The sequence below is a fragment of the Sycon ciliatum genome, chromosome 8 (genome assembly GCF_964019385.1).
Source record: "Sycon ciliatum chromosome 8, ocSycCili1.1, whole genome shotgun sequence".
Classification (NCBI taxonomy): domain Eukaryota; kingdom Metazoa; phylum Porifera; class Calcarea; order Leucosolenida; family Sycettidae; genus Sycon; species Sycon ciliatum.
Window position 1 is genome coordinate 11,393,572 of NC_088650.1, and position 25,666 is coordinate 11,419,237.

General features: G+C 47.5%; 2 protein-coding genes across 6 annotated transcripts in view; one reads left to right on the top strand and one right to left on the bottom strand.

The window, feature by feature from the left end:
• The first annotated feature begins 296 nt into the window (after positions 1-296).
• On the top strand, positions 297-3,475 carry LOC135823408 (tryptophan decarboxylase-like). The gene is made up of 2 exons (XM_065336254.1): positions 297-580; positions 1,623-3,475. Exons 1-2 carry the CDS (start codon positions 414-416, stop codon positions 2,977-2,979), a joined length of 1,524 nt encoding a protein of 507 aa, XP_065192326.1. The 5' UTR covers positions 297-413; the 3' UTR covers positions 2,980-3,475.
• A 3,221-nt stretch (positions 3,476-6,696) lies between these two features.
• The window catches only part of LOC135823409 (trithorax group protein osa-like), a 58,140-nt gene continuing 39,170 nt past the window's right edge, over positions 6,697-25,666 (bottom strand). For 3 of the 5 annotated variants that reach the window (XM_065336255.1, XM_065336257.1, XM_065336258.1), the window contains 8 exons: positions 23,913-23,948; positions 23,045-23,095; positions 14,458-14,796; positions 11,876-12,140; positions 11,135-11,439; positions 10,203-10,279; positions 9,288-9,622; positions 6,697-8,901 (listed from right to left, as the gene is read on the bottom strand). In XM_065336255.1, the coding sequence (XP_065192327.1) occupies positions 8,192-8,901; positions 9,288-9,622; positions 10,203-10,279; positions 11,135-11,439; positions 11,876-12,140; positions 14,458-14,796; positions 23,045-23,095; positions 23,913-23,948 (2,118 nt within the window). In that variant the 3' untranslated portion in view covers positions 6,697-8,191. Of the gene's footprint in view, positions 8,902-9,287; positions 9,623-10,202; positions 10,280-11,134; positions 11,440-11,875; positions 12,141-14,457; positions 14,797-23,044; positions 23,096-23,912; positions 23,949-24,186; positions 24,761-25,666 lie in introns of those variants that run through there. The other 2 variants (XM_065336259.1, XM_065336256.1) reach the window with 2 other exon arrangements.

A 25,666-nucleotide genomic window follows, 5' to 3' on the forward strand; every position in this document is an offset into this window, starting at 1 on the left:
CTATGACAGCGATACAATGATTATGACTATTGTATCGCTGTCATCTTGAAGTCTGTCTCATCAGCTGATCAGTGATCACATTGTAGACGCCACGTGTACGTGTAGATCTACACAACGTCACAAGTCATGTACTGAGTACGTGATTATCGGCTGTGCGCGTGCATAATTTTTGTGCACCTTTACGGCGACAGTCACGTTTACGTTTGTGTCGTGTCAAGTCAGTCAAGACTAGACCGTGATAAAAATCAATGCCAGCGTTATTATTTTCTTCACCTAAAAAAAGTAAGGGACCGTGACTTCGCGATTTCGTTCCCAACGAATTATTTGTATCCAGAACAAGGACGCTGGAAACATTATTTTAGCGTGCAGTAGTGCACTAGTGGCTGAGGTCCTCGCTGGGAAAAGCACCCGACATGGACGAGCTTAGAATATCACCTGAAGGATTTCAGGAATTACTAGAGAAGATGACCGTAGCGATGACCGACGCGATACGGTTCATGGATACCGGACCGACGCGTTTCATTGATTCGCTGGAGGACGGTCCGGAGGCCGTGGAAGCTGCACGGCGGCTTGCTAGCAAGTGAGTAGCACAGCTCGGTTGAATCGCCACGAAATTAGCCTTGGGAGCGTAGGAACGATTCAGGAAAGCTATAACCCTGCCAGCTAGCTAGCCTTGAGTACAGCTGAAATGGTTTTTGTGTATCATACGAAACTGTGTGTTAAGATTATAAGAATTATATTAAACATCTGAGGTTCCAGGCAACGAGATCTGTAATCATGGTAATGTCCAGTAGGTAGGCACCACTGTGTCTGGCGCCTCACACCATACATAAACTTTGAATGAACCCTGCACCTATGAGTGTGTCGCAAGGACATAACAGCCCCCTCCCACCCCCCCCCCCCCCCCTTCCCCATACGCACCTAGTAGCAGTGTCTGCTCCTGAGCCGGGTCAGTGACCCGGTTGGGGGTACTTGGACCCCGGTTGGGGGTACTTGGACCCGCTTGGAAAAAGAATACCGGGTCACGTGTAACCTGGTTGGGACTCAATCAGGAAATCCTAAGGCTCCCTGATGTACATTAGCCGCACTTGAATGTACCCGGGACTGACCCGGTTGCAAGAGTTGTGCCAGGTACACGTGTACCCGGTTGGTTTGAAATTATGGGTGAAACGGTTACCCTTTTAGGTTACAAGCGGGTACGTGGCTTAACGGCCGGGTTATCGGGTACCCTTTAGCAGCCAATACTGCAATAGTAACAGTTACTATACATTTCATGCGAGCAGGACGTGCAAAGTCATGCAATTCACAGCAAGTACACTACATCGCGACAAGCACAGCATGCGCACATACTGCGCTACATGTAAAACAGTCAAAATTGTCATATGTAGTAGGATCGAACAAGCAACAACACATTCGAACTGTACATCGAATTCTACAACTGGGCAAACCAGCTAATATTACCGTACTGTACCGTCGTACACGACTAACGGGTACTCGTTTGCTAACGGGTCCGCAGCTAAACAAACTGATCACCCCTTTCACCCCTATTTGAAATCCTAGAGCAACTGACTGTTGATGTTGTTGCTGGTGGTGGTTGCATGTCTACTTGTGTTCATATACAGACTACAAGAGGAAGATGTACCGGAGACAGGCAGGGATATGGCCGACATCCTGGACTTGGTGTGCAACGTGGCGGCCCGCAGTGGCAAGAACGACTCGGCAGCCGGTTTCTGTGCGTACGTACCGACTGGCGGACTGCTTCAGTCAGCAGCTGCCGAGCTGCTGTGTAGCTGTCTAAACCGAGCCACGGCACGCTTTCTGTCCAACCCCGGATTAGTGCAGCTCGAATCGAATGTCATCCGCTGGATGGGCAAGATAGTGGGATACGACCCGGGCAGATCATTCGGATCATTTGCGTCTGGTGGCTCCATGGCAAACTTCATTGGTGTTCTGGCGTCGCGCCGCAGATATCTCAGCGAAGAACAGATCTTGGAGGGCGTTGTGCTCGCGACCAGTCAAACACACACGTGCATAGTGAAAGGCTTAGTTATGGCCGGTATTCCGCAGTCAGCGATGCGCCTAGTGCCCTGCGATGCAAAGCTACGAATGGATGCAACGGCACTGGAGGCGAGCATAGTCAAAGAGCGGAAAGCTGGCCGCAAGCCGTTCTTGGTCGTTGCCAGCGCCGGCACGACGAACACCGGTGCGGTCGACGATCTCCGCGCGGTGTCCGTGGTGTGCCAGCGTCATGACGTGTGGCTGCACGTGGATGCCGTGTACGGCGCGGCATTCAACCTGACCGAGCGCGGTCGGGACGCACTGGACGGCCTGGAAGAGGCGGACTCCATAGCCATCGACCTTCACAAGTCCTTCTTCCTGCCGCAGGCCACTGGCCTGACCATGGTCAAGGAGCGGGCGCATCTGAAGCGAGCCTTTTCCGTCGAGACCGATCTGCCGTTTCTGCCGGGCATGTGCGAGGACGAGGACAACTTCTTGGAGCTGTCCATGCAGCTGACTCGGCCCTGCTACGGACTCCGTCTCTGGTTTCCTCTGCAGCTGTGCGGCCTGAGCAAGTGGCGCCAGGCGCTGGACGAGCGGCTGGATTGGACGGCAGAGTTTGCGCACGAGCTGCGTCAGATGGAGAGCCTGGGCGTGCGCCTCGCCACTGAGCCCAGTCTGTCGATCCTGACGTTTTGCTACGATTCTCCGCCCGGCCAGGCTGGCAAATCGGCCTCGCTTGACGATAGCGCTGACACGGCGTCGTCGGCCAGCAAGGAACACATCCAGCACATGTGCAAGCTGAACGAGAACCTACTGTTGTTCATCAACCAGCGCGACAACATCTATCTTTCCGGTACCACCCTGCCGGACGGCCGGTTCGTCATCCGCGTGTGCATCCTGTACATTCGCCTCACAAAGGAGAGATTGATGCGAGGGCTGGTGGATATCCGCGATGGTGTGCAGGAACTAACAACCTAGACCATGTCCTTGGCGTTTCCTTCGCTTCTTCCATAGATCACACAAGTTACTAGGTGATGGAACTGTATTCAACAGTATTGACATTGACATCTAATTTATTGGTTTATTTTTCTAATTTAATCCAAGTAGCTTTGATGAACTATCTCAGTTCTTACTAATACTTGACGTAGCTCTAGCATTTACAATGTACGTTATGACAAAAACACGCACGTCAGTTTCAATTTGATTATATCGCAGCTATGGAAATATTTTATTGAGGCCTCCTCGAGGCACGCCACGTCTCATATGTACTGACATGACGTCAAACTAGACCTTTTGCACGAATACATAAGTTTCATCTACTGAAACCCCTTGATATGCTGATAATAAATTCATCGTATAAAAACTCTGTACAATTTTGGAACCTTTCATATTTCATCTGCTTTCGGCTGGTAGGTTTCACGATAAAAAAATTTAAATTGCATAAAAGTGAAGTAAAGCCCACACATTCGTGTTACCACCGGCTGTAAAATTGTGTCGAGAAATGCTAACGGCTTAGCAAGCTGCTGCTTGCGCCAGAATCCACCATGCCTGATTAGTTGTGTGACTGGTGCAGAGCCCAATGGCAGGGGTATATCACGTCCTGCTGAAGATTAAAAGAGGTCTGACTTGTTGCAACATCTATGCATACATGTACCTAAGTAGCCTACTGACAGTGTATAGCAGTCAATTTTCGGATGGAAATATTTTCGGACAAAGCCGAATTTCGACCTTTCGTACGGATTATATTTTCGCACAGTGCTAGCTATGCTGCATGCTAAATACACGTGTTCGCAAGCAGTATGCATGCTATAGTGTACATAATTTCACATGAACAAATTTTAGTACGCAATTAATTTTAGTACAAAAGAGGCCGTGTACGAAATCGTACGAAAATAAGTTCCGTCTGAAAATTTCCTGCAATACGGTATCTTGACAGTTCATGATGATACTAGCTATTAATATCGAAATCTCGGTCAAACTCATTATAAAAGTACTTACACTATGCAACATTTCAAGTGACGAAGCTGAAGCATGTGGTGTGACATGTGGACAAGTTGTGTTTACCCACAGTAGGTTTTCCAGCACTGATATTGAGTTGTCAATCATGGTGTTCACTTTGTGCAGAACAATTCTTTTCAACGCACTTACTTGCTTGCCTGTACTCGTTTGAGCACCACTTGCCAACGGTACACCAGCCCGCTTTGCCACACATTCCGCATGGAAAACTGAAATTTCATCACCATGACACTTCTCTCTTTGAAGTACTTGACTCTTGAGCTGGTGTTACAGCACTCATACTAATCGTAGGCTCAATGGACAGGTGCCTGTTTGTTTCGGTACATGTCGCGTGCCTAAAAGTAAAACCCACGGAAGTATAGCTCAGCAGTTCCGGAGCGTAACTAATTAATTTTACCAAGCATTTGGCAACTGGGTGCCTATTCACTGTATTCAGAGCCACTTCACCTTATTGAATGCGCATTGTGCCTTGGTTGGATTAGGAATGGTTCTGAGGACGAAATTTATTATTGAATTATGAGCACACGCTTGCAGAGGCTATGAAAACAGGATATGCATTTGCAAGGGGGATTGAAATGATGAGCGGCAATGAGCAAACGTGTGAAACAAAAACAAACAAAACGGATATTTCTTGAGTCACTAAAATACGGTCGGGTTCTGTAATCGTGGTTCCACTGACTTATTTTTGCACCCTGATTTACTTGATCACGGTAGCGGCATGGTGAGAGCAATGTAATGGTGTAGATCTACACTGTAAAGTCAACTAATTGCTTTGTGAATAGTGAGATTAGTGACCGACCATTTCCTCAAGCCGGCCTAGAAGAAGTCACCTCGTACATACAGTGTGGGTATGTAAGTAATCACACACTGTACTACAGTCCCTGCATGAGGGAATGTCGGCAGCCGTGCGAGTGTCTACAGCTTCTTCGGATTCTTTCCCAGTCAACAATGGTTTGAGGCAAGGTTGCATTGCGCCCGTGTTGTTCAATCTGTATTTTGCCGTGGTGATGGATGCATGGCGTTCTCCTTGCAAATGTGCCGGTATCCCAGTCTCGTACAAAATCGCCCGTAAGCTTGTTGGCGACCGGACTGCCAAGAGTCGTTTGTCTCAATGCACTATAAGTTATCATAACCGAGTCTCAGTTTGCGGATGACGCCGCGTTGTACACCCATTCAGTAACGGACATGGATGCTGCTGCCGCTTTGTTCGTGACCGTCGCTACCCAGTTCGGCCTCACCGTCAGTTTTGGTAAAACGAAGTAAAGTGCATGGTCATCAATGCTGATCCCCCTCCGACCGGATGCTTGACGTTGGCAGATGGCGACATCGAAATCGTGAACGAATTAATTTATTTACATACCTCGGTAGCTGTATTACTAATGATGGCCAGTTGTCGGTTGAGGTTTCTTCCCGTCTTGCCAAGGCCTCCCGGTCTTTTGGTGCCTTGCGTTCTGCTGTCTTCGGAAACCGCCACATCTCTGTGCGTACCAAGACTCATGTTTACTCTGCAGTCGTCCTCTCAACGTTACTTTATGGCTGTGAGTCATGGGCTGTCAAGGCAACCGACACCCGCCGTCTGTCAGTGTTCCACACCGCTGTGCTCGGTTTATCCTGGACGTCAGCAAGTCAGAACAATGGAATGAGCATCTCTCCAATGCAGTCATCCTGGAGCGGGCTGGTTTGCGATCAGTGGTGGAGATGCTGAGGACGCGCCGTCTTCGCTGGTTGGGGCATGTCGGACGCATGTCGGACGACAGAATACCGAAGTGCGTATTGTTTGGTGAGCTCCAGAAGACGCGCCCTCGCCACGGGCCACGCAAGCGTTGGCGTGACAACATCGTGATTGACCTAGAGGAACGCCACATCAATGACTGGTACAGCCTAGCCGAGGACCGTCGTGCGTGGAGACCATGGAGACTGGCCTGCAACACCATCCAGCCGCCTAAACCTATGTCTCGGGATTTCAGGTGCCACTGCGGCCGAGATTTTCGCCGTCGCCAGGACCTCACTCGCCACTCGAAGTTCTGTGCCGTGTGACTGAAACACTGTCGGTCCTTTCAGGACCTGCCATCATCTTCGGATGGGCATTATTGTATTGTATTGTAATCACACACTACACAGTACACTGGACATGCGGCCTGTGACTCTTTGTGTGAGTGTGGCCAGCTAAACACCACAGTCCTAACCGCGACACGTCTTTCCCACAAGTAATAATAATTAGTCTTGTATTAGTTCGCACAACTAATACTTGGCATGCACCACTCTACACTGCACACAGCATCCATGTCGGCTTCGGCTTTTTTATTTTTTAAATCATCACTCATTCCAAGGTAAATCTCGTGTGCAGTCCAGGGAGAGAGTGGAGACGGTAGCAGTTACTACAGCTAGCTGTAAAGATCAGGAAGTGCGTGTCAAGGACAACCTCGCTAATAAGTAAAACTCTTTTGCAATAAAGAGCACTCGCGGCCACATATTTGAGTGCATGCACGCTTCGTGATCATTTTCACAACTAAAAAAAATACAAAATAAATAAAAGTACATGTAAAAAACACGAAAAGATACTATGATCATTATGACGATTGTGGACCGCTGATCTGACATGTGCCCAAGCCGACATGCATAAACCAATGTGAGCTCAGCACAAACTTACATCCTGCTCCGATGATAGTCAGTATCGAATCTCGATGAACAGTATCCATATCACTAAAGTCACCAAGGGCACTCAAAAAATCATGGGAAAGTCCATAAGCAGGGGGAAAATACAGGCACAACAGCTGGAGGAATATGCACAGAGCATTTGAAATGCCGTCATTCTACTACTTGGAGCACTGTAAACCGGAAAATTTAGCAACAGATTCCCGTAGCGATTTCGTTTCGACGGTGTTTTCAGCGGCGTCTCAATTTTTGCACATCAAAAATCCCCTCTCACTGCGGCCAAGATCTAGAATGTGCATGCCGTAGACTTCCACTGCTCAAAATGGCACCCGACATCCGAGTGCTAGTGCTAGAGCTCTGAAACAAAACCTGTCTGATCTAGAAACGCTAGGAAACCGCAAGGTTTAACCTTGGTAAAATCGGTCTATTCGCTAAGTTTGTCAAGTTTTCGATCTTGCCTAAATTTTCCAGGTTTACAGTACTATTGTCAAGTGGAAAGATGAAAGGAAGAGAATAAACAAGCTGTGCAACACCCATGGAAAATAGCCAAAGAAACTACCAAAAAAGCCAAAGAAATTACCAGAAAGGCCAAAGAAACTACCAAAAAAGCCAAAGAAATTACCAGAAAGGCCAAAGAAACTACCAAAAAAGCCAAAGAAATTACCAGAAAGGCCAAAGAAACTACCGAAAAAGCCAAAGAAACTACCAGAAAGGCCAAAGAAACTACCAAAAAAAGCCAAAGAAACCGTAGTACCAAAAGAGCCGAAGAAACCGTAGTACCAAAAGAGCCAAAGAAACCGTAGTACCAAAAGAGCCGAAGAAACTACCAAAAGAGAGTAAATATGCACCAGTGTTGTCTGGGCTTGTAGGCATGTGGAGGTGTGTGCAAGACAGGTCACAGGTTGATCCAGCTGCGTTGCCAGTACAACGAGAGTATGTACAGGCAGCTACTTGGAAGCTTTGCAGTAGTATTGAGCACAACCTGCCTCATAATCGACCTGCACTGTATGAGAAAGTAATTAACTTTACGAGGGGGGGGGGGGGGACTGAAGTGAAGCCATTTTGACTTCAGAAACAAACAAATTGGTTATTATTGTCGTGGAGCAAAACCGGTACTAACTGTTAGGATTTGTACAAGAAGTTCGTTGTGTACTACGTACATGCGTTCACGTTGATTTGTCCAGGTCTGAGACGAGTATCAGGACTCAGGGTGACAACGACTGCGATTCTTCTAGAAGTAGTTATAATGAACATTGACAGACTACCTGCGGCGACTTCACGTGTACATCGCACTATGTGTATTGGCTCAGCTTGAGTGATTCGGGTCCGAGACCAACATCCAGGCAGTGACATCTGTGATTCCCTGGTTCAAGTAGTTATCAACGTCGATACACTCAGCCAAGAGTTAGGATTGAAGAAGACAGATCCAGTGTTCAATGGAAGAACGGAGAGGTTTCAAGACTAATATTCGGAACTCACACGATGCCTTCATATGTACATTGCACACGACCTGTTCTGATTACTGCCGCAGCACTGCCGCTCCTGCCGTCTCCGTGCTGGCCGCGGTGTCTTGAGGCGAGGATTGAGTCTGCGTCGTGTGTTGTGAGGGCAGCTGCTGTTGTTGTTGCGAGGGCAGCTGCTGCTGCTGTTGCGACGGCATTTGCTGCTGTTGTTGCGACGGCAGTTGCTGCTGTTGCTGCGAGGGCTGCTGTTGTTGTGAGGGCAACTGTCCCCATTGCGGCGGCCATTGGCCAGATGACTGGTTCAAACTGGGCGGCAGCGCTTGCTTTCCCGCTGGCCCCGGGCCAACGTGCATCCCAGCGGGGTACATTGATCTGTGGTCAAGATGATGCTGCTGCGACGGCGGTACCTGGTGGTGCGATGAGACCATCATGAAGCCGGGCATCTGCGACATGGGCATGGCCGAGCTGCTGGAACCGCCGCTGTTGGGGAAGATGTCCTGAGATGCGACTCCAGCTGGCTGTTGTTGATGCAGCTGGGCTGCCGAAGTTTCCTGGGCGGTGGACTGCGGTATGACGGCGCTGAGCGGTGGAGATGGCAGGGTGACAGGTGGGGGCTGCACATTGCCAGGGTCGCTGCCACGGTACATGCTACTCGCCGCTGATGGGTACGCTGAATGAAAGCCATGGTAGTCGGAAATGCCTCCGGCGCCTGCCATCAGTGAGTTTGGATTGTGTGCGCCGTGCGGTGCCCAGGCGTTTGCAACTGCTGCAACGTAAGCAAGAAAGAAAGGAGAAATTTAACTTGCTCGCCTTCACGCTCCACACTCCTTTGGATAAAATAACACCTGCCTAGGGGACCCCCGTGGAGTAGACACACACACACACACACACACACACACACACACACACACACACACACACACACACACACACACACACACCGAGGCTCTGCAATGCTCCCATTGTTCGCAAAACGTGACGGCTTGAAAAAGGAAGCTCACCCCAACAGATGCTCAACGCTAGAAATAACCCATTAGGCTGACTGAAGATATGCTTTAAAATTTGGAGACGAGCAAAACGCTTTGAACTGGTTTGTTAAAAAGTGACAACGAAGAAACTGGGCATTTTTCCAATTCCTATTAGCCTGTTTACCTTGAGTGGGATGCATAGCCATCCCTGGGCCATGGTGAGGTTGTGGAGGTGAGGGTTGACCAGGATGATATGAGGTCAAAGAACTCATCGAGGAGAAGTTCGTGCTCAGCTCATTCGGACGGCTCGGCGAAACGGCAACGGTGGTCGAAGACACCGCTGCTGACAGCTGGCCAGACGGCAGCTGACTGTTCGACGGCATTTCTGTTGGCGTGGGACGACTTCTCCTTCTATTCTTTCCCATCAGGTTTGGTACTACCATCGGTGGTTGTCCATTTAGACTTGCAGAGCGTTGATCAATCAACGGTTGCACTAAGCGCCGACGAGCATTTATAAACCTAGCAGCGCAAAAACAATAGCAGCAAATGGAAACTGTCAAAGCCAATCTGCTCACTCTCTTTCTCTCCTCTCTCTCTCTTTATCTCCCGCTTATTCTGCCTCTCTCGCTCTCACTTTCTCACAGTTCTGTGTAGACGGAACGCATTGCAAATGGTTGCATGTTCCGACCATAACGGACCTTCCAACCCCGTACACCATGTAGGTCGGCTGCAGCATAATTACGACAAGAAGACGCCCATGCAGGTCCTTGTAATAGCAATCAACGTTAGTCTGCAATCATTACGTTTCCCCAGTCCAAAACACTCTGACGCGATTGTTCAGGTCTGGCCCAGCTTCAGGGTTAAAAGGTAACGTACAAATTGGCGCATCCTTTAAGTTATGTTTGCGCATTTGAACTGAGGAAACGAAACGTGTAACGGCTGCAAGGAGTTTGTGAATACTCAAAACTTTCTAGCCAGTAATCCTCAACAATGGCACAACTGAGAGTACAAATCGGCATTCGTTTTCGCGGACTGCAATGAGGAGTATAGAATACGAATTGTGCCATTACCATGCTGCATAGTGCATGCTCTCGCTTACCAGTTGTTGACTTGAAGGAGCGTCAGTGAGGTTTGCTTGGCTATTCGCTTTTTCACATCTTCCGATGGGTAGGGATTCTACATTGCAAGGGTCCAAACAGCAAAGTGAACACAGCGCAGAAAAGAGTTTGCTATAACTATGATGGATCGGGAGTAATATCAAATTATTATTTCAATAATGATTATAATAATGGTCACCATACTTCAGTGATTAGGGCCTTAGGGCCTCAAGCGAAGGTCACTGGTTCCAGTCCTGGTGGTGAGAGTCAATTTTTTCTTCAGACTTTTCCCTTTTCCATTCCCTCAACTTGTGAATATATAATAACAGTGCTACCCCTTGTTGCGGGTCTCTGATTCTACGTATCGCAGAGAGGAAAAAGTTTCCGAACACCATGAGCTTGAAAAGGTCTTCTTGCAGAAGGAGCACTGCCCCATTATACTTCCGTCTTAGCTGCTTTGATCTGCGCATTGATCATTAGGAGTGGTGGTGGTCAAGTGGATGGGGGAAATATGCCTGTCTATCCTAGAAACCTTCAAATTACTGTTAAAAACTCCTTAGTGTTTGGGGACAGACAAATTCAGTGTGTTAATTTCACATACATGACGCCGAGACGTCAGGTCGGCTGAGGGCAAAAAGCCTCACCATCCCTATGCTCCCACATGCAATTTTTGGTTTTTCCTGTGAGCTGTGATCGTTGAAAAAAATAAATGAAAATAAAATGTGCATTAAAGGAACAATTACATGCTTTCTCGTCTGTACTCAACATGGAAGATGCATGCAAAGTACTACTGTTGATGCTTACTTCTGTTTACTTTCAGGTTCAGAGGAAGAAACAACACACCTACACTGCAATGCCTATACAACTTGCAACAATTTTACTTTCGTCGTTATTCTTAATGTCTAGGCCATTGTCACCCATCCGTGATTCTTACTTCAATATTCGCATTTAGCCAGTCTTTCATGACCTGTGTAACTTCTGTCGGGAACATCTGACGCTTCTTGTCTTTGTTTTTCTTTTTTGAGTTGGACGACGACGACGAGGACGATGACGACGAGGCGACCTTGTCATTGCCGGGTGGCTTTCGACTGTACGGCGGGGTGGTGGCGACTGTGTGGGTGTTAGGTCGGTCTGGCCCCGGGAACGGGCGCGATGACAGTACCGATGTCAGGGTACCAATAGGCTCGGTTGGCTGTGTGTTGGGCGTGAACAACGAACTGCTATTACCATACGCGTCTCCTGAAAAGAGCAGAACATTACGACACCATACATTTGAGTGTACAAACAATCAAACCTCCACCCAGAAACCACCTTTCCTAAGAGACCACCTGTCTTTAGAGATTACCGTTCCTTAGAACCACCAGCACTGAAAGAACACCTGTACTAGAAGCCAGGATTGAGAGTCTGCCCGTGACCTGTCTTTAAAGGCCAATCATCTCAGGCACAAGGAAATGTTTTTTTTCCAAAACAGAATAACACATCCCGGCCCCAGTTCGAAATCTGTATTGTCTTACGTGGGTTCACAAAACTTCACATTATTCACACCTAATCCGTGCTTCACTCCATGAAATCAACGCTGAAGTGATGGCAGTGAGAGTAATTCGATAGGTATCCATTAGCCTGTGGAGAATCCTCGAGATAGAACGCCAATGCCAGTGAGCATACGTTGACGTACCTGCCATATGAGGATAGTGGTGCATATGGGGCGCAGGACCCATCGAGTCGTGACCTGGCGGGTAGCGAGCAAACAGGTTATTCATCTGCGAACCGGCGAAGTTCGGAAAGAGCGGGCCGTACGGCGGTGCTGCGGTGTCGTTCAGCAACGGCGCGGAACCGGTCGTCGCTGGCGCCAGATGCTGGGCAGTGCCGGTCGACGCAATGTCGGACTCTGGGCGCATGTTTCTGCCCGGCACTGGAGCGTGCGAGGAATTGATATTGCCCTACATGCATGGACCACATAGCACAGCATCACCATTAGATACACCAACTTCCTCGAAGGAAATGCTACAGCGAGTAACTAAGCTCTGCTACAAGACCAAACGAATTCTTACCGTTCCACCCTTCGGCAAATTCGCCATGGCAAAAGACAAATACTTGTACGAATGAAAAAATGCAGGCCATGCAGGTCAAAACAGAGCAGTTTTATACCAAAATCCTAACCGCAAAACAGCATGATCTCGCGCCATGAGAATAATAGATAAACCAAGTTTAGCGATAAAGGTTTAGGTGAGACATTTAATGCCAGCACCAGAGAACATATCGCGAGGTCACATTTAGTCATTGTCACCTTTTTAACAACAATATCTCACACCTATGCTAGCACCTCGTGCATGTATACGGTAAGTGGTTTGCCAGTGAGGGAAACTCCCCAAGTGTAAGTAATGTTTTCAGTGATACTGGCTCTGTGGCTATTGCATCATAATAAGTGTCCAGTCCAGATATTAGGAATTTGCTCACATGCACAACACACTGCTGCGTGTGACAAAATAGAATCGGCTTATATAGATTGTTTCTCAAAACGCATATATATCATTTGAAGATGTATGCTTATACATTGCTGTGTGGACTTTCTAGATCCAATACTAGTATTACCAACTTGACTGCCACTGGAACATTTTGCACCCCCCCCCCCCCCCCCCCCCCACACACACACGCACACCATCAGAACGATTCGATCTGAACTATGGGTTGTACATTACATGTACATGTATGATAAGGTCAGCAGGAACAAGTTATACACGTGTCAGCCCAACGTAACTCCTGATGCCACCTGAGAGAAACATGGGGACTCAAGCCTGCCACCTCCCAGTGAGCATTTTCTCCCAGTGCTGACTTGTAACAATGATTACCCTTCACAGTGGGGGTTATCCAATTAGGCCTTGAAGATCCTAGAAATTGCACCTACAAGGTGCCAGCACTTTCTTGCTCTTATGGCTAGATTTGACTAATACAATCACCAAAATAGTTGCCCAGCACAGTCACAACGGAAGCATTGTATAGTTTACTGGCCTGCATTCGGGGTCTACATACTTTTTAACCCAGCTGAAGCCATTCCCTTACACACACACACACACACACACACACACACACACACACACACACACACACACACACACACACGCACACAACACACACGCACGCACGCACGCAGTTTCCCTTAGCTTCCTCCTGTTTCCTTTAATTTTTTTTCGGTTTTCGCCAATTTCGCCATTTTTCGTTTTATGTCTTCCTTTTTCATGGTTTGTACAGACAGTTCTTAGCGACATCGTATGTTTTAGGCTTTTAGCATGCTAATGCCGCTTCACTTCGCCGACTCCTCTAACACCAACACTGAGAGAAATGGTGTACGTGCGCCGCACTGGTCACAATTCGCATTTCAAACACCAAAAGAATTGTTTTCGAACAATCGTGATTCTGTGCCATTTCTCTTCGTTCTTCGAAAATTCCCGGTATGCCGGTACTTGCCGTAGTGTTCGGGTATGATACCGGGAAAACCGGTCTGGTTGGCAACTAAGTATGTAAGTACTGTAGAGGCAGAACATTTCGTCGGTCAATAATTTCGTCCAACTCCAAAGAAGGGGAGTTCGTCCGGCTGAAAATTTCGTCCATGAATCATAAGAGTGTATTGAAAAGCTGGACAAATCGACATTTGTCCGGCATTTAATTTAGTCCAAAAGCTCCTTGGACGAAGAAGACGAAACTAAATTCCAGACGAATATTTCTGCTTATACAGTAACCCGGCTGCCTGCTAAAGAAAATTGCGGTAGTCTGAGTGTGTGGGCGTTTGCTGTTGTGTTACTGCACTGCTATGCTCCAGACCCGGATCTACTAAGTAATGTAAAACCTACACTCCACTGACCACAGTCATAGCTGATTTGGCACTGTATCCCTGTGTATTCGGACCTTAACAGTCACTGCTTCCATTAATAATTGTTGCCCTCTTGAGTATTGTAATCCTTCTGAAATGATTCTGGATTTTGAAGATCAAGGTAAAAAGGTTGATGAATGGGGAAGGACACCTACAGTTAATCCAAAACAGATCCCAGCCATCAATGGATCATCACGGAAGCCACTGGGTCCTGCAACTTCGAATGCACACTTAACATGGCTACTTGTTTCTTTCTTTCTCTTTACTAAATGGGTTCATACAGAGCTCACATCAAACCCCTAGACTGGCATACAGCCGCTCCAGTTTACAAAACCTGGATATTGGTAATTACAGGTTGCTATCTATCTTTATTGAACAGTCCCACTCACCTGATTCAAGGGGAAATGATTGGCTTGACTGGGCTCGAAGGGGTCCAACATATTACTGCCAGATTCAGCGGTTGAGCTGCCTGCGGCCGATCCTGTCGAGGCTAGGCTTATGTCGGTGCTCTCCTCCTCGACCGGTGTCCGTTGCTTCTTGGAATCGGCAACAGCAACAGCAGCAGCAGTTGCAGGTGGCTTACTATTGGCTTGGGCCTTGGCAGTCTTGGCCACCGTTACTTTGTCGACGAGCTTTTTTGGAGGTGGATCCTGGCTCAGAACGCTCTGGAAAGCAGTCTTAGTGTTCTTGCTCTGTTCCTCGACTGCTTTCGAGCAGAGGCGGTTGAGCTGCAGTGGACAATAGAAATCAATTGGACACACAGCAAATTCCAGGCTTCAGTCAACGGCATAGATCCCAGCACTGGTGCATTGGTGTAGCATTGAACACTTTGCTGTGGCACAGTCTGGAAAGAAAGCCTGGAAAGTCAAGATGAAACCTTAAGCATTGTAAGCCATTGCCCACCGACCCAACGGGTTCTCTGCCAATTCATAGTATGCTCCAGGGCTAGTATTTCGCAATCTCTACCCTCAATAGACACAGTCCAAACACTGAGAGTACTAAGTAGTCGTTAGAAGTTCACATGTGGCAATCTCCATAGCTCTCCGGTGATAACAACAGAACGGACACCGAAAATGTCCCCTGCTCGACTGCAGTGTCAGGATGATGATTTACACACCGTTCTCAAAGAGCTACTGGCGATGGTAGCTGACAGCACAGCTCTCCACAACCTCACACCAGCATCAGGCTTTATCACCTTGCAGCACCTGTCACGTTTGCTAAAAGGTCCTCAGCACCTGTGGCAGCTCCGGTGAGGGTAGGGTTAGTTAACAAACATGGACATAATTTGACCAGATGTTCAGCACAATTATCATCTGCCGATGTCCCGCACGCACTTTCTGTTGACTTCTTGCTGAAATTTAATGTTCGGCTCAAACCTTCAACTGTCTGAAAGGACTACTGTGAGGGGGGACCATCCACTGTGGGGAATTGGGAACGAGGACCACCATGCTTCTTTTGGTGAAAGGCCACAGCTTTGCACTAGCGGTTGGCGCTCACCAACGGATGGTCCTGATTGCTGCAGGGGGCTGTCAAAAGCACCAGCCTATCCCATCTCCATGCGGACTGCGGCCATGCTGTGGACTCCGGCCAATCGCAACCTCTTCACGTGCTCTTCGGATTCTTGGGCCGGTTGGGCTTCCCTACATATTCTGCTTTTACAAGCGCCATTATCAGGAGGGTCATGAACATAAAACAGTGATTCTCTAATTGGTCGAGCTATCAATCAAGGTCACTCAGCTACCAAGACCCACTGAGGGTGGTACTTTGGAGAACTACTTGAAAGCTCTTCCCAGCGACTTCAGCAGAGTGGAGCGCTTCAAGTAGCGGCCTATCACAGAGCGCCTGCTTTGCATTTCGAAATTCCTATTCTTCTATCCTGGCATGTTTCCTGACATAAAGCCCTTGCTCCAGCAGCAGAAGCTCATCAAATCCATGATATAGCTGGGAGATCTGGCGGAGCTTCGGCATTACTGCCACTATTGGAATGCTCCCATTACAGTGAGTAGTAATAGCGATAGAAAGGAATGATTGGAGCGCCATTGAACCTTTCAATTTTCATCAAAATGATTTAGGGACGTGAAAAGTGCCACCCTGTAAACAGGGAATGGATTTTCGAGTCTTTTTTCGACTCAGCACTTACTGTTGCCACGTGCTGAGCTGGGACTGTCGGTGTGCCGCACCTCCTCTGCACTCAGCACAACATGGCCCGGGCACAGTCACACTCACACTCACAGCACTGAACAATCGCTCACACGTCTGCTGCGAACAGTATGTTGACCAGGTGACCACTGGTGACTGCGGAACGGGCTCCTTCTTCACACCTTTGCCACAAAGGATCGGAAGTTGCCTGTCAGCGAGGAGCCTGAACTTCTGTCATCAACAAGTTGCAAGTGTCAATCAGTTTTGCAATTCTCTTTGTAGCTCTTGTTTCGGGTCTATAGATCTAATGCTTACTTCCACTTTTCGCGTGCCAGGTCCCGAATTACAATTATTTCTTCTCAACGGCTTTGGCCTCGGGTCGTGTATGTACAAGGAATTTCCAACTAGAGACTTCGTCTTCTGACCGCTGTTGCCGACCGCGAGGCATTGTGAGCATCGGTACCAAGTGACAGCCATTATTATTAACAACTGCGTGATTCTTGTATGTACATCATACGCTACAGGATCTACAGTCATGTAGATTCTAGATGAAGATTGGAGCAGCCTCCCTGACCGAAGCACCACACTTTGTCCTAAACGCCCCCTTGGCGTGTACTGGCGATGGCCGGGTCTGCTCGCTGCACGGCTCGGCTGGCGGATAACTGATACGCAAGAACTGTATTGGTCACGCGTAGACCATTGCTGGCGTAATCTCCCACACCGGTTAGGTACGGAGAATGTGTGGCTATTGCCAATGGCGACTCGCCCAGTAAAAGCCCCGCTATCGATCTGCACTCAGGGAAAGTCAGTGGCGATATGATGCGATCAGAGGGCTAGAGAACGGAAAACTACGAGCACACTACCGAGTTGCACAGTACCCACTTTGTTTGGTTGATCAGCCCACAGATCGGTCCTCACAGTCGCGGCGATAACTCGGCGTAGGTTGGTAACCCAATGGCGAACCAACTGAACTGGTATCCTAGAACCACGAGTGCGTCCGTTTTCAAACCACAATGCGATCTGCACACACATGCGGGCGGGCATCACGGGCCGAGGCTCCCTCGCATCCACGTGTCGTCCCGTGTGTGCCGTGATGTACTCGACTCCAGCACAGTCATCCACAAGTGCACGCTAGATCTGCGTTGTGTCCCACGCAGAGCTAGAGGTCTACAGCGTCACTGCAATATCAGTGCAAAGTCGAGCACCGACGCGGATCGCGCCACGACGCGACGAAACGACACAGTCCATTGCTGTGAGACATTTTACATCGTGAGCTTCAGGCCAGCTAGCTCGCCATTCCTCGCCCGTCATAGCTCGCATGACTGGAAATAGATAATGCAGCAATGCCATTCTACAGAAAGTTGTCTTTGCAGTCGAGTGGGATGTATGTACGCTTGATGCTCGATAAGCGTTTCTAACACAACGTGTACATCTACGTGCACGATCGTTGGTTTAGTACTACATGTATGTACAGTCATACTTGTCGTGCCCAACAACTCTCAGCCAATGTGGTGCAGCCGTGTTGATTATAACACGAGAACACTTGGCATTATGTTGGGCCGATTTGGCATCGTGTTGGACTGGAACACAACAATAACATGCAATGGCAATATTCGCGAGGACCGCCCAAGCAGTAAGGGGGACAACAGGTACATGGGGGAACGGTAACGCGATACGTAACGCAAAAGACTCGCACCTACCACTAGGCTACCAGCATGATCAAGACAAGAGAAGCTACCCGTCTGACTGGCAACGCATGGAGAAGGAGGAGTGAATGCCGAATTTGTAAAACATACTACTTCGAAGTAGTACTACTTAGTTTGACTCTTACTTCATGGTTTCACGCGATTGGCCCAATTGGCGTGCATAAAACCGTTCTCAAAAGTATACTACACCCTGTTGCTATTTATTATGTATGTACAAACAACCCATAACCATTCTGGTCGTAGGGGCGTCATGTGTGTTATAAGGCAGCAGCATCAAAGGAACAGGGAAAAACTACACACATGTACACGGAAAAACAAGCTGCATACCGTGTTGCTTTAAAGGGTACTAAAAGGTAGCTTTATCCCCCCCCCCCCCCCCCCCCCCCAATATGCCCTTCGCACACGTACAATGACGAATACATGTAGGCGTATGACTACAATGAAATACGACCAGATAAGACCAAAGGCACATCAAGGAAGCAGTCGTACGTTTTCGTGCATCCGCATCTACATGTACGTTTTCGCCAAGTCCTTGTCACAGTCGATCTCGAATGGCAAGCCCACCGACCCAGACAGTGATAAACTGCTCGGGTGCCATGCATACCCAGGCTCGACCAACTCTCAATTGCCGATCGATAGCAGGCCTCATGCCGTCATGGCGATCAGAAGCCCTTAGTACCGTCACACATGACTTCATCTTCTTCACGCGGAGAGCTGGGAGTGGGAAGACGCTCCCTTGTACATGTAATGACTAATGTACTAGGCATTGGCGGATAATGCTCGAAAAGCAGTGAAATTGGCAGAACCATACAAACTTTATGGCTGGCAATTCCTCGAATTCTGGTCCATTTCTTTATCCACATACCAAACATGCATGAAACTTACCAGAAAATTTACCGAATTCTGCCAATTTTTCTGCCGGCAGAATCCGCAAAGGCCTACAATGTACATGTACATGTGGATAGTACAATGTAAATCCATGCTTCTACGGTACGGTAAAAGTAAGCTCTATCTGTATCAAGGACATTCAGCTCGGCTATTTCGTTTCCCTAAGAAATACATTGGTTTAGGCTGAAGTTACATCTACATGTACAATGCACATGTATGTGCGATGCAGCTCAACTCTTTGTATAGGATTATAAAACGAAGCATAGCCACAAGATTCCAAGATATTATTAAACACTAAACTCTCTGAAGTTAGTACATTGTAAGTTGATCAGTCACGTCCGCCCTCTTCCCACTTGAGAATGAACTCTGGTCGTCAGCACTCCGCTGAGACCAACTCTACACTCCACAGCACCGTTAGAAGAACATGTTTACATGGATCTTTCTACACTATGCTGCAGTTTCGGAGAGAATCCAGTTCTGAACTGAAATTATTGGTTTCGTGATGCCGTAGATGAAGCATGGTTGCCAAGCGCCTGGTGAAGAGAGTCACCGATACTGGCGATAGAGCATTACTTACACTGAAGTACAGTGTATTCGAGATCGCTTCAAGTGATCACTCCATCTTCCATGCTCCAGCAAGCACATAATTATCAGTGCATAGCTAGATAGACAGCAATGACTATGACTTGTGATGACTATGTCACATACAATGTGTAGTATGGGTACACTGACTGTGCACAGCATGGCTACACTCTACAGTGTGGTGGTCTGGTGTGGATCTTCATCACCATGATCACACCCCCCGGCCCAGGTTTACAGTGTGTACACGATTTACATGTACTGTACGAACGTTTCTCTACTTATGGTATGCCTCCGACCATCACAGCATCAGGTGATCGCATGATGAGCCGAAAAATAGCTTCAAAGTAAGTTTTAATAATTATTATAATAGATTCAAACATTTACACGTACAGGTCATGTACGTACTGGCACGTCTGCACATGCACAATCATTATGCTTGCAACGACACGTACGTATCGCCTATCGGTATGGTATACGCGAGTGGTGATCAACGCACGATGGGCTATTCAGGTAACACAAGGAATGCACTCAATAGTCTGCTTCCATTATCATCAAGTGCGGCGCTGGGCCTAGGCACGCTTGTCAACTCCACACATGAACTGGCACTGTACTGGTAGTGGTAAGGTTTCGCAGATGCGCTCAACTCAACGCTGACAAATGAGCAGCTTCCCAGAGATACGCCTTGTCATGCCGGGACGGTCAGGGCTCTTCGCAGTCTTCGGACAAGCAGCAAGAATATGAACACGGAACAGTAAATCCGAAGTGGGTAAAGAGAATGGCATGAATGGACCCTCGCCCCCTCGGTATCGGCATTGTTCACACCTACTACATGTACTACACTACAGTGAACTAGACCAGAGAACTCCTTCAAAAGGCATAGGCCATAGCATTGAGGAAAGCACCACTGCACTGGTACTGCAGATGGTTCTACTGAAAATCCCGCCAGGATCAGCTGCACACGCATCCAGCCTTATCACAGGCGCTTCCAGTCATGTACATACATGCGCCAAGAGAGGTTCGCAGTTGCACTACCACCAGTATGATGTGCCGGAGTGATAAAGGCCTACACGAACTCTTGCCTCCAAGTCGCCTTTATATTTTCAGCTTTTAGTATGCAAGATATTGTATCTGTCGTCTTCCACATTATGTCACTGGTATTGCCTGAACCTACATGACTGTATCTCTCCTTCTTCACCCACACAATTACAAGGTGGCTAATACATGTACAATCATGTACATCTCCACGTACGACCATGACAATGTACATCTCCACGTACGACCATGACAAAATCCGCTAGAAGTAGACTAGCGAGTGGAGAAGACTTCTCCGGCGCATCAACATCGCACAATCCTTGCTTTTGTTGGAGGCGACACGCTGAAGCACGTATTTACAATGTAGCTCAGGTCCAGAAGTGCTAAGAATCAGACGCTGTCAATGTCCTGACAGGAGGTCCCAGGAGTGACGTCGCCAAATCCCTTACAACTATTTTCCAAGCCATAACTAGCATTTGCAATACTGTCGGAGACTCCGACTCTGAGGCTCAACGCACGAAATCTTAGTATCGAACTCGAATATTTCCAGGGTCGAGTCATCACTGCGGCAGGTTTAGGCTACTGGCAGTACTTCCTTGCGGATGAAGTTAGTAGCAATCACAATGTATCGGTACATGGTATGTCGCCATCTCCTTTTTCACCACCACGGTCTTACACTGCAATCGTCGTAAATATCTCTCAAATAATTTGATTTAACTTTCACCCTTGGGTCTTCAGCATGCAGGGAGTATATGAATGTGAAGCGCATGAAATAGCTACATGTACACGTACATGTAAAAACAGGAGTGTATTTTTTGGTTCGTAAATGCCCGAGGACGCCAGTGAAATCGAAGGCTTCACTGAACCAACTGCACTGAAAGAATGATACACATACAATGACTGGTATAGTGCTAAGTCCATACATGTACATGTACTCAAAAACGCTACACGTTCTGCATAAGGACGGGTTTTGCTTTACAAGTACCTGTACAATGAAGGTGAAACCATCGGAAACATTAATTTTCTATTGATAAAATTGTCTTGATTGTCAGTAGATTGTACAGCCAATTGAGGTGCAGATGTGACACATGTAGACAATGTCTTATAGAGGCACACACGCCAAGCACACGTGTCCGAAGTCCGGAGTAATTGTTAGACCTGACCTCTCCTCCCCACATTGCTCCAGAGATCTCTTGCTTTGCCACGCAGACAAAGCGAAGGATAAAGACCTAGCATATTACATGTAAACGTGTAAATAATGTAACTCTCCAGTGAGATTTGAAAAGTAACACGCATGATCAGAGAAGAGCGTCGTCCTGAGTTGCTCGGACCTACAACCACCGAACTAGGCCTTGACAGATTATGCTAGCATACTTTTTCGCATAATCCCTACCAAAATCGAATAATCGCATAATTCGAGGCAGATTGCATACGAATCGCATAAAATTGGAATAATCCGCCTGTTCGCATCAAATTCCATACAGTTGTACAATGCATGTTCTACAAGTACAAGACCCAATTCGATTAGTACAAGTAGATGCACCAGGAAGTCGTAGGTTTACGACTCCCTTGATAACATGTCCAGTCCACTACAATCAGTGACGGTCGTAGCTAGGTCGGACGGTGCGTTGACCCCCTTGAACTTTTGCTACTACAGTACAAAGCCCTCTACAAAAAAATTCCCCTGCTATTTTGCACAGAACCAGTATACATTATCAGCATATGTGAGCATAATGCGGCATAATAATTATGATGGTGACAGTCAGTTTTTTCTTCAGACTTTTCCCGTTTGTCTCTTTCCCTCAAACCAGTTAATAATATGATAACGTTTAGCATAAAAATAGCATAATTCTGCAATTTTTTCAGCAATGCGAAAAGCATAATTTCACGAAAATATTAGCATAATCTGTCAAGGCCTACACCGAACCACTATTTTTTCACGTCTACATGACTTTATTTTGCCCGTAAAAGAGGCCGTTACCCCCGAAAAAAAACCACTGAACTAGTAGAAGTACAGGTACGAACAGTACATGTAGATCTACCATTGGGCTGCACACTAATTCAACAACAATCTCTCCTCTTCTCCTCCATGCGCTCTCAGCCGGCTACCCTCAGTAGCCATTACACACACCAACAATTCAACGAAGGGTTTACGGATACTTCAAGTATTGTTACTGATACTATTCCTTCTGACACAGTGACAGCTGGTAGTGAGTTGGGATAGAAAGTAAAAGTATAGAACTGTCACTTGACTGGATGCTAACCTGCTGTAACTGTTACTGGTATACGCGTAGCACTTCACTGACAGTAACACATTACATGATTGCACTGCTACTGCTGGAAGCGAACAGTTCAAACGAGGGGCAACCTATTGATAGGCAGGTGATTGGACAGGCGCTGTTTCTGTCAGCCACCTGTCACCAGAACAGCAGCTTTGTCATGGCCAAGACAAGATCACTCACAACAATGCCAGAGTGTGAAATCATGGCCAAGGCTATCACTATCAGACAGCAGAGCACCAACTCGTTATCCCAGTGACTGCCAGCAACCTCAGCTGACAGCTCACGGCAAGAGAAGACAGGGTAGAACTATAAAGCATCGGCGTTCCTTTCTCGCAACCCTCACTCACCTTTGCCTTGTCTTGAAACTGGTGGCTCCTCTCCTTCAGGGTTCTGATCAGCTGCAGGGTAGCATACAGATTTGTCACCAGGAAATTAGTGTCACTCAACTATAAAAGCAAAAGGTGTTGACTGTTGAGAGAAATAGGGTGCTAGTGATCGTGAGCTCCTGAGAGGATAAGCCCGCTTAGCCGGGCCAGCAAGATAGACCGACCATTATTAGTATTACGGATCAAGGGCGAGCTGGAGCTGTATGGTGTGTATGGTGAGGCAAGGTCCATATTCCATCGGGCTGCATAGAGTATTCAACAGGATCCGATGCACAGCCTCAATGCTTCCAAGGTATTCGTGTGACGCCAGAAGCAGCCACACAGAACCAACATGCAACGGTAAGTTTGTGAATAGATGTACACGGAGGGAGACGGACGAGCACAGTTGAACAGGGTTTTCTGCCCTCTGAACGGTATGCAATGGAGGGAGACCGAGACTCGCGAGAGAGATGGAATTGTGTGCCCGAGACGACACGATTGAATGTTATCCTTCCCGACAACAACCAAGCCCGTGCGGCTGTCAGCAGTGACAGCAGCTTTGCATAGCTCGCGCTGATTGATGGCTTTGCCTTGGACACCGTCCTAGATCATTACATCCGCTCTGTCAGCGACTCGGGAGACGTACTCGAGGCGACCAATGGCCACAGCTCGACAAACTGGCATGAATCAAGCGTCCAGAAATGGAAGCATTTCGCAGCAACCGACAGGAGCCTTGGAAACGCACAGACGGCGTACCTGGCATACGGGCATACAATGCAGGAATCACGACACAAGTGGGCACACCACAGATTCGCACAGTCAACCCACCTATAAAAATACTAATACTTACGATCTCATTGTCCTCCTCCGCCTCCTGTTTCCCCGCCTGCCAGCATGGTAGTGACCGGGCCGCGGACACACAATAATTGGTCGATACGAAAGACACCAGATAACAGCAGAGGCAGATCACAGAGATAATCAACGACGTGACAGAAGACCATACAGCATACCGTTCACATCATTATCAACCATCATTCAAATTTTAAAGTGCTACTTTACGTTCAGTGTGTGCATTATGCAATCCTTTGACTTGGTGCGCCACGGCAGCACAACACCGGACTCACCATAACGGCGTTCGATCAGTGCTGGCTTTTGCAGAATCGTAAGGAGAGCACGTACAATCATGAAAACGTTAATACTATCGCTAACACCTGTGCGATATCTCTTCTTCATCAAGCATTGGGCTTCCCGCGCCGAACACTGCAAGGCGAAGAAGGACTGGCATAAGCCAACGCAGTGCTTGGCTGTATGATCTACATTGTACCTGGCACCGCCGTGACTAGTACATTTTGTAGCATGGAAGTACGGCCAATCATTCAGAGCTCACACAATCATATCCAGGTACAATGCAAGGCGTTTGGAGGATGCTATTTTCCAAGATGCGCTAAATATTTTGAGACACAGCTAGTGATCAGTGGGTCCGGGTACGTGTCGACTGTCGGTGACCCTCATCAAACCTGTGCAGTGTTTTGTCGCTCTGAGTAGAACCAACGGCAACGTTACTTGAGTATACTTGAGTGCTGTAGTTTCTACTCTCTGAATCTCCCTAGTAGTAGTACGTATCCCTTTCCGGAATTCGGTTACACGAGGAGTGTTACTTCAAGCAAAAAATGTAGTTCTAGGATGGCAATAAACAGAATCAGCCGATCAGCGTCATTTCACGAAGACTTTGTTGAGATGTGACGAACAAATTCTAGAGAAAAGTGGTGATGGACAACGAAACAACTAGATGGAAATGACGCAATGTGCAGAACAATAATAGGAACGACGAAAAAATATAAAAATGCATCGAACTAGCTTTCGCACAATGCTCATCAGGAAGCATCGTTATACTGATTAACAAATTGCAACACAGACCATTATAAAGGATGAATAGTGATCAGTAACACCTAAACAATGCCAAAAATTGAAAAAGAGTATCACAAGAAATTCTTGCAAGATACCATGTGCGTGAAAGATCGCACTCAAAGGGACAAAATTCAAGTATGAAACAACAATAGTGACAAAATTCTGGCCTTGTCGGGCCAGACTAACAGAACATTTTACTGGTTGAACAATTTCAAATAGATAATTCTCTCCCTTTGAACACAAAGGTCAGGCTTATGAATGCGTTGTAAAACAGCCTCCAACACTTTCACCTGTAACTGATAACCATGACGTCCATGAGACAAAATGGAGAAACATGAATCAGAATAAACTTGGCAACATTCAGGACGAGATACCAAAATTAATGATCATACACAGAAGACTTACGAGGTCGAAACACCCGCCCACACTCACTCTTACACTCTCCCATACCCACGCTCTCTCCCTCACTCAACTCACTGCTTAGAATCTCCTCCTTCCGTGCGGTTTCCGTCATCGTCCTCATCGTTGGCAGTCACGTCCAGTGTTGCCGTCACGCTGGGTCTCGCCCTGTGTCGTTGTTGCTTGCCGGTATCATAGTTCATACTGTAATTAGCAGTTGAACGTCTTGGTCTTTGAGAAGTTGTTTTTGTAGTCTGCTCCGATATTGGCGCTGATGAGGTTTGGTCAGATGGTGGT